At 52.2% G+C, this 8,657-nt stretch overlaps 1 protein-coding gene and 1 pseudogene across 1 annotated transcript; one reads left to right on the top strand and one right to left on the bottom strand.

Annotated features, from left to right (window-relative positions):
- Positions 1-697: 697 nt before the first annotated feature.
- Positions 698-3,433, top strand: CCL1 (C-C motif chemokine ligand 1). The gene is made up of 3 exons (XM_021704489.1): positions 698-802; positions 1,985-2,096; positions 3,235-3,433. The coding sequence occupies exons 1-3, from the start codon at positions 727-729 to the stop codon at positions 3,329-3,331; spliced, it is 285 nt and encodes a 94-aa protein (XP_021560164.1). The 5' UTR covers positions 698-726; the 3' UTR covers positions 3,332-3,433.
- A 2,161-nt stretch (positions 3,434-5,594) lies between these two features.
- LOC110593107 lies at positions 5,595-6,871 on the bottom strand (annotated as a pseudogene).
- Positions 6,872-8,657: the final 1,786 nt, after the last annotated feature.

Here is an 8,657-nt window from a genome sequence, read left to right as displayed (position 1 = left end):
TGTGAATCAAAAAGTCAGCGGCTTGAGGTCAGGCACTGCCTATTGATGGTAGCTGTCTTTCCTGGGGCTCACTGAGGACCCGGAGCAGAGCAAGCTGCTGAGAAGCATTGAGTGATTCAAAAACATAGAAATAGCAATGATCTGGCCTGGGCCTTGACCTAGCAAATCTCACTGAACTCATTGCGGTATCTCTTTGGGACATGTCACTCTTTCCATCTTGCCGGGCATATGTGACTGGGGATATGGGAGTTTGGGCAACCGCTGATCTGCAGACCTGGGATTCAACCCAGGTATGCCTCAGCCCTGGTCCTCCTGTCCCCCAGGTTCGGGGCCAGCAGCTCCAGCCCAGGATGGAAACACGTGGGGTCAGAGAAGCCACACAACTTCCTCTCCCTCACCTCTTTCCACTTCCCACTCAGCTGGGATAACTGCTACTCATTTTCTCAAGATCCTTATCTGCTCCTGCACTAGGGGAAGTTTCCCCATCCCTCTCATACCACCCAGGAGAGGTGGGGGGTGGGGGAAGGAGTGTTCCATGTGGTCACTGGGTGTGAGTAAGTATCTCTCCTCCCTGTGACTTCCCCACCTCTGCACCAGGGCCTGGGAAACCCCACTCAGGTCTTCGAATAAAAGGTCCGGGCACTGCGGGATTGGCCAGGGACGAGCTCTTAGCTTCACCAGACACATCGAGACCACTGCCAAGAGGTGTGAGCCACACTGTGCAGGATGAAGCTCGTCACCATGGCCCTGGCGTGCATGCTGCTGGCTGGGATGTGGCTTCGAGACGTGGAAGGCAGGAACAGTGAGTGTGGCTGGAGTCACTTTGCTCCTCCGGGGGGTGGGAGGCAGACACCCAGGCAGGCACTCTGGGCTTGTGGGCAGGGCTCGCCTTGAACTCAATGCCTCTGTCTCTCCTCCTCTGGGAAGAATTCCTCGTAAAAAGGGTGAATGGAGAACTTGGATGGGATGGGAGCAGGTGTCTGGGTGAGCACAACATCTGAGCTGCTAGCTTCAGCAAAAGGAAACCCTGCCTCATCCAGGGAGCTCTGAGGCTCTTTAGGCCAAATTGGGAGGCCTGCGGTGCAGAGGAGGGACTGGGTCTTGCTTGCACCCAGTAACATAACAGGGAGATCCTGAAGTCAGGACCGGGCACTGTTAGGCAAGTGTTGGGTCAGTGACTTGGCCAAGTCACTTTACCTCTCCAACTGTGCATTCCCTGTTGGTAAAATGGGATTGATAATGCCGGACCTCAGGGCTCTTGAGAGAGGACTGACCTCTCTCTCCAGGCACATGGCACCTGCTAAGAACTCCAGGCACATGAAAGACGTTGTGCAAACAATAAAACTAGAAGCAAGGAACCAGGATTGGAATTTGAGTCTCTTGGGGATGGGGTGTGGGAGAGATTGTGCAAACCCGCACAGTGGGGGTGGGAGCCCGGACAGAGCTACGGGCCTGGGTAGAGGGCATTCTAGAGAGAGGGTGGGAAGCCTCTTAATTCCTGGAAGCTCTTTCCTTGTCATTCCATCAGTTGGAACTCCTTGAGCAGTTCCTAATCTGGCCCCCAAACCATGGCCCATGGTTGTCCTGCACGCACCAGACTCACTGGGCCCACCAAGTATGGGGTCCAGAGCCCTTGAACCCAAATATTGGGCCAGAATTGTGCACTCATGGTGGGATGTCAGAACTGGAAGCACCTTTAGAAACCAGTCCAAAAAGTCCTATTTGACAGACAGGAAGTCTGGGGCCCAGGCAAGGGCTCATCCTGATCAAAGCCACACAGCTGGTTTGTGGGGAGCTGGGATCTGAACCCCAGTGTTCCGACCCTCTGCCTACATAAGTGACTAAGTGACACTGGGCTGGATGTGGTCCCCAAGCCTGGGCCTGTCCCCAGAAGGGTTTTTGGGTTTTTTTAAACCACTTGGATGAGAGGAATGAAGTCCAGGTTAAGAAACAGATGCAAACGATTTTTGTGCTTCTCTTCTAGTGCATGTGTCATCCTCCAACTGTTGTTTCGTCTTTGTGGAGAGAAAGATTCCCCAGCAGATAATCCAGTGTTATAAACGCACCAGCTCCACCTGCTCCCGCAGGAGTCTAATGTGAGTTGTTCCTACCCTGGTCAGGAATTCCTGACTCCCTCCTCCGGAGAGCGGAAACCATCCTGCCTGGAATTAGAATGGCAGACGCTAGATGGCGCTGTTCCACCAGATTTAGGTTTCTAAACCTGGAGCGAGGCCTCCAAAATCTGGGTGCAGAGCTCAGCATGGGCGCTAGGGGGAGCGCCGCGCTTCTTAGCAGGTGCCAGAAGGGATGCCCCCCCTACGCTCCTGCAGTGACTTGTGTTTCTCGCAACCCCAAGGCGCCGAGTATTATATCCTAATATTTTATGCCCAGAAGCAGGAATTGTTTAAAAGCTCTAGGAATTACTGTGTAGTGGGAAAAGTGAGGGGGTCATAATTAGTTCCTGCTTCCAGATTTGCCCACCTAGAGTCTTAGGTGACTTTGGGCTGGTAATTCTTCTGCACCTCATTATATGGGTACTCCTCTGCACTCTTTATCTGTGAAGTGGAGTAAAAATGATAGCTGCATCACAGGGTCATTACATAGTTAGACCGAGGTGGCTTACCCTCGCTACTCGGCATCTATAAAGCATTCATGTATATTATCTTGGCTAACTCTCTTGGGCACACATTTTCATTATCATGAACACCGAAGTTCAGGGAAGTAGAGAGATTTGTCTGCGGTCACCCAGATAATTAAAGTTAGAATTGGTCTATAGTTTGGTTGGACAGTAGCCAAGTTAAAGAGGTGGGCAGGTCAGAAAATAAATACACACACACACACATACACATACATACACATTCACAGTGAATCTAAAGCAATGACTGAGGGTTCCAGATGGACATAGACACATGAAAAGATGGATCAAGGGCCCTCAGAGATATTCTAGGAGGGAAATTTCCATACTAGCTAATCCTTAGAGTGTCTGCAGCCTTTACTCTACCCTAATACAAAGAATCATGCTCTCCAGAAAAGGGAGAAACTGAATTTAATTAGCTCTCCCTGAAGCTGGGGTGTTCCTCCCAGCGTGCATGCCACAGGTCTCCCGCAATGACTTCGTTTTAAAAGCCCAGAGCGAGTAGCTTGGGGGCACCCCAGAGGGGGGATGGGACTTGTGTGTGGCACCCCAGGGGGCAAATCCTGTGACTCAGCTCCTCCTTTGTTCTTTGCCCACAGAATCAAGCTGAGGGGCGGCAGAGAGACATGTGTCTTGGAGACAGCCTCATGGGTTAAACATCATTTAAAAACTATGAAACCATGCCCACTAAAGTAAATGTGGGAGGATTTCTTTCCATCCTGGACTCCGAAGACGGCGTGGCTTCACCTGTCCCCCCAACCCCCCACCCCACACCCGTCCTTCTGCCCAGCTTTGCCAGGTCACGGAGGGTCTGCTCAGTCCTGATAAGCTATGTTGTTGCACTTTATATATTTAAATGTTAGAATCTTCGATCCCTGCCTCTCTGGGCTTCTCGGATCCCACAGGTATTTCAGGGTATAAGCTTGATTGGCAGTGAGAAGCTGGGGCCAGGGGCAGGTGGCAGGGAGCAGGGAGACATGTTGAAACTGATGCCCAAAGAACTGACTTCTTTTCCAAAAGAGCCAATAAATGGCTTACACTTCTCAGCTGACTGACTTTGTCTTTGGGGGTTGGGATGAATGTTGAGTCAGGGCCATGATAGAGATTCTCTGTTTCCCCTGGCAGCAGCGGAAGGCACGGTGAAGCAGAAAGTGGGAACCCAGAGTTGGGGTTCCAGAAGCCACAGCTGCCCTAGCTAGAGGGGATCTTGTGAGGTCATCCATCTGTAAGATGTTGCTAGCCCCATTTTATAGATGAGGTGCCTGATGGTTGGCGAGAGACAGAGATGGGCCTGAGGTTACAGAGTGAGTCAGGGTCCGATCTGGTGTTAGAGCCCAGGGCTCCTGCTTTCGGGGTGAGAACTCTCTCCTGTGTCCCAAGCTGCCCAGTGACTGCCTGATACAGCAGGAGGGAAGGGACCCTCTGTCTACTGGGCAGATCCTGCAGAGCCAGTTAGCAGGACCTCCTCTTGTCCAGGAATGAGCGGATCCTAGGTCTTACAGAGATGCCAGCCCAGCTCATGTGCAGGAGGGAGGCAGTCTTGGGGAGAGAAGGAGAACCTTTCGCCAACATCTGGGAAGCAGAGACCCCGCCCCTGTGGGCCCCCAGGGAGTATAGCAAGCGAGGGAAGTGACTTGTGGATTGCCAGAATCTCAGGATCAGCCCCCTTTTGAGGGCCGGCTCGGTGGCTTTGGGGGAGAAGTTGTTGTGCTCTGTGCTGAGAGAGGTGTCCCTCCTTCCCCCAGCATTGCACGTGTCACAGGTCTGGTCCATTCTTCTTCAACTGCCTCCTCCCTTCCGCCCCCCACGACCCCCCTGCTTCCTTCTCCTCCCTATTGCTGGGGCCACTGTGGAGCAGTGAGCTGCGCTCAGCTCTCTCTTGCCAACTCCATCCTGCCCACGGCCACAGGCCACTTTGCCTGGCCTGCCACTGCCCTCCACCCTCCGAAGGTCCCTCCCTCCTGCCCTCAGAACTGACTCCAAACTCTGCACCTTGCTATTCCAAGTCCTCTACAACCACACCTCCAGCTTCCTTTCTAAAGCACTCTACCTTTTCTGTTCCGGAACTTAAACTCCAACCATAGGGGATATTTCCTCCAGGCCCTCCCCTGTCCTTTCCAACTTGAGCCTCCTCTAGAAGAATCTTTGCTATGACTGTGCTCTGGTATCCTCCAGGGTCGGTGCTAACAAGGACCGGGTCATCTTGTTTTTCCCCTGGATCATTCCAAGGACCACTTGGAGTGGGGAGGCATGGGGGCAGAGACCAGTTAGAAGCTGATGCTAGGGGTTGGAGTCATTATTCTAGAACATGCTAGGCTGCTGAGTCGGGCCCTCTGCGACAGTCAGATAGGCCCAGCTCAGCCACCAACCACCACGAGGTCCTTCCCACAGCCAGCCCCCTCTGTCAGCCACCTGCCCCCACCTTGGAGCGCCCCCTACTGGTTGGAAGTTACCCTCCCCCAAGAAAACACCACGATGAGAGATTTTAAACATGGTGTACTTTCTGCAAAAAGTCAACAATCTTACGAATGGCATTCTCCTTTCTGTAATAACATATTTAGCTGCACCTTGCATTCACAAGGCCCTCTCCTCCCTGGATTGCAGTAGCCCTTCATCTCCATGATTTGTAGGCACACGCATCAGCCAGGGAGTTAGGCAGGAGACAGACCCGCTGCCTGCAGCTTACAAGGAATGGAACCCCGGCTGATGACAGGAAGCAACTGGCTCAAGGCCTTGCTTTAAAAAAAAGATCCCCAGTATTCAAAATAAGCCCCAAACCAGCAACAATTCAAATAACATTAAATATTACTTAAGACATAGTACATTTTTTGCATCACAAAACAGCACACTATTTGAAACTATAGTAAAATTAGTTCAGGGTCTAGCTGGGGAAGCTGGAGGAGAATAAACAGTCATTCGATTCTCATACTTGGCTTGGTCTTAGTGTGGCTTGAAGAGTTCAAGTCCTTAGGGTATGAGATTTTTGATCGAGGTGTTTCACATAATCCTGGACCCACTTCTCCTTTGGGTCAGCTCAGATAGCCTTGGCCAGTTTCGTACTGAAGCTATGGATGAAAGAGGGCTGCACAGTTAGGTGGAAATCAGTGTTTTACCCAAGAGATGCCTCACTGGACTCTCAAACCTGCCTGGTCCACTCACTACAGGGGAGGGATCCTCTGTAGGGTGGGACAGGAGGAAGTCGGGGTATGGAAAGAAGGGGACTCGGGAAGTAGTCACTTTTCTTGGAGGCCCTGGAGAAGCTGGCCTGGCCTCAGCCAAAGCAACGTTGAGACTGTGAGCTAGCGCCCATTCAGGGAGCAGGTGGAGGACCCGGCCCTCTCCAGGCCTGTTTATGATGCAATCATAGTCTGGTAAAATCTTATCCCCCGAGTATAAGATCCCAAAGTGGTCTGATGCCTGTCTTCTGGGGTGGAACTTTGGATCAGGGGACATGGGAATGGGGTGTGGTCAGGTAGGGGGTGAGCAGGGTTTTTCTACCTACATGACAGCTTCCCGGGGACAGTGGCTGCTGGTGATTTGATAGCTCTCCAGCTTCCACAAGGGGATCTTCTTATTGTTAAATATGAAACAGCAAGTGAATAGGGCGCTGAGTGCATCTAGAAATAAGGTCAGAGACAAAGCCTTCTAGGAGGTGCTGGGTTTTTATCAGCTTGAATACAGCAGGAAGTGCCTGTAGGGAAAGGAAAGGAAAGAGGTCGATGTGGATCTTATCCACCTCAGGTCCAGCACTCCTGGCTCGGAGTCCTGAGACGGGGGGAGAACTAGAACATCCCAGCTGCGCAGTGAGGTTGCATCGTTGCTGACTGGGGCAGGCCAGTGGGACAGGTCCTGGCTCCAGTGCTCCAGATGCAGTATTTGGGAAGCTCAACCGGGGTCAAAGAAAAGGCCCTGGGTTTGGAGCGAGCGGCTTAGGTTTTCCTCTGGCTCTGCAATGGCTGGAGGTGGGTGGGTAGGACCCCTCCTGCACCCAACTTGGCCTTCAGCTTCCTGTCTTTAAAATTAGAAGTTTAAGTGAAGCTCTGAGGACTCCCACTGCTCGGATAGGCTCAGAAGTGGGGCACTTCAGCTTCAGGCTTTCTAGAAGGAGAAGAAAACAAAAAGGAGGAGAGAGAACGGGAAGGAGGGAGGGAAGGGCTTACCTGGCTGGGCGAGCACCTGGGGGCTGAAGGCGGTGGCTGCGAGCAGCAGATACAGAAGCACTGTGGAGACCTTCATGTCGGCGGGGAGTGGGGAGACTGGGCGTGAGCGAGAGCTGGGGGTGTCTGGGCCCGTCTCAGCTTCTCTGCAACACGAGTGGCTCTGCCAGCCTTTTAGAGGAAGCAGAGAGGGTGGGAGCTCCCACAGGGATGTTTGCCTGGGCAGGGTCATGGTCAAGTTAAGATGCAGGGCACTCCTGAATGTGCTGAGCTGGAGGTTGGCTACCCGAGTTTTCCAGGAATTTCAAGCAGGAAGCTGCGGGCTGCTGCAGGGCAGGCACGGTTTCCTTCAGCTGCCCAGGCCACAGAGAGGGAGCCAGAGCACAGATGTGCCACCATTGGCCATGGGAGTGATCCGCGGAGCTGTCCCGTGGGTTGCTTTCTCCACAACCAGAGAAAGAGCGCTGCGCGAGGGCTTTACATGGGCCATGTATTTGGTCCTGACCGGGTATATCCCGTTATCATCATGCCCATTCACAGATGAAGACGCTGAGGCACGGGGACCTGAGGTCACTGGTCCAAAGCCTTGTGGGAAGTGCGTGGCGGTGCCAGAAGAGAAAGCTGGTCTGTCTATATACGATCACCACGGCCTTTCCCACTGTCTTGGGCGCGGAAGACTTTCTCCGAGCAGTTTTATGTGGCAGGGTCATACCTGAGACGAATCAAAGCCCGCTTCTAAAGGCAGGGGCTCCTCTTGTCACATCTTTGTGTCCCCTTCTGCCACTCAGGCCCAGAGGGCTATGGTTTGAAGCCCACTGATTTGTCCAGGCCCCTTGTTTTCTGGAAGAACCATGGAGTTTCTAGAGCTCCTGCCAGGAAGGAAGTTGCAGGGTAGAGCAGAGTGGGCTCTTTGCTTCTGTGCCTGCCACCCCTCCCCCCTGCAACGAGCATGTAGCTGAGCTGGAGCTTGGGGTGGGCATCCCCGTGGGCCGGGGGGGAGGGGGCAGCCTTGGACTGCAGGATACCACCTGGCAGGACACTTGGCCTGAGCGATCCATTCCATGCTCCCTCCCGGCTCCCAGACTTTGCTTATGCTTTGCACCTGCCTGGAATCGTTTTCCCTTGGCTTTCTAGTCTAGTGGGTCTTTCCCCTCTAGCAAAACAAGTCCGGTGAGGGTAAAAGCACAGAAATAAAAAGCTAGGATTAGTGAAACAGAAAATCATATGCACTAGAAAGGATGGATGGATGCCCAAAGTCAGTTCTTGGACAAGCCTCTAATGCTCTCCCGAGACTGACCACGGAAAAAAGCAAAAAGCACAGATTGCCACAGCAAGACAAAGGAAGAGGGTGTCGCCACAGAGCCCATGGACTCCAGAAGGAAAATTGGACCCTTATGCCAATAAATTTAATTTAGATGAAATGGATGATTTCCTAAAAAATATAACTTACCAGACTGCCAAAGAAAAATGAAAAAAAAAAAGAGTAATTCTAAAACTACTGAAAAAATGGAATCAGTCATTGAAAATCCTCCCACAAAACATCCTCTGGCTCCAAAGGCTTTAATAGCTAGTTCCTTCAAGCATTCCAAAAACGAATAATTCCAGTCTTACACAATTTGTTCCCGAGAAAATCAAAAGTGTGCACTCCAACTCATGTTACGAGTCTTACATAACTTTGACACAAACACTTGTCAAGAGTGACATGAGAAAGGAAACTTGTCCCTCCGGACACACATTCCATTCTTGTCCCTCCTCTTCTCTGGTCCAGGAAGCCAACCTGTGTGGATTGGATCAGCTGGACTGCAGGTCTTCTGGCTTCGGCTTGGGCTTGGGCACTAGAGAGCTCCTCGAGGTGTGGGAGAGAG

Source organism: Neomonachus schauinslandi, chromosome 15 (genome assembly GCF_002201575.2).
Source record: "Neomonachus schauinslandi chromosome 15, ASM220157v2, whole genome shotgun sequence".
Lineage (NCBI taxonomy): Eukaryota > Metazoa > Chordata > Mammalia > Carnivora > Phocidae > Neomonachus > Neomonachus schauinslandi.
This window is presented reverse-complemented; position numbering and strand designations above follow the sequence as displayed.

What these genes read in the sequence shown, in the direction of transcription:
- CCL1 (XM_021704489.1), top strand. Translation starts at nt 727, where the DNA reads ATGAAGCTCGTCACCATGGCCCTGGCGTGCATGCTGCTGGCTGGGATG. An exon ending in AGACGTGGAAGGCAGGAACA is followed by an intron (nt 803 to 1,984) that starts GTGAGTGTGGCT and finishes CTTCTCTTCTAG; the next exon opens with TGCATGTGTCATCCTCCAAC. An exon ending in TGCTCCCGCAGGAGTCTAAT is followed by an intron (nt 2,097 to 3,234) that starts GTGAGTTGTTCC and finishes CTTTGCCCACAG; the next exon opens with AATCAAGCTGAGGGGCGGCA.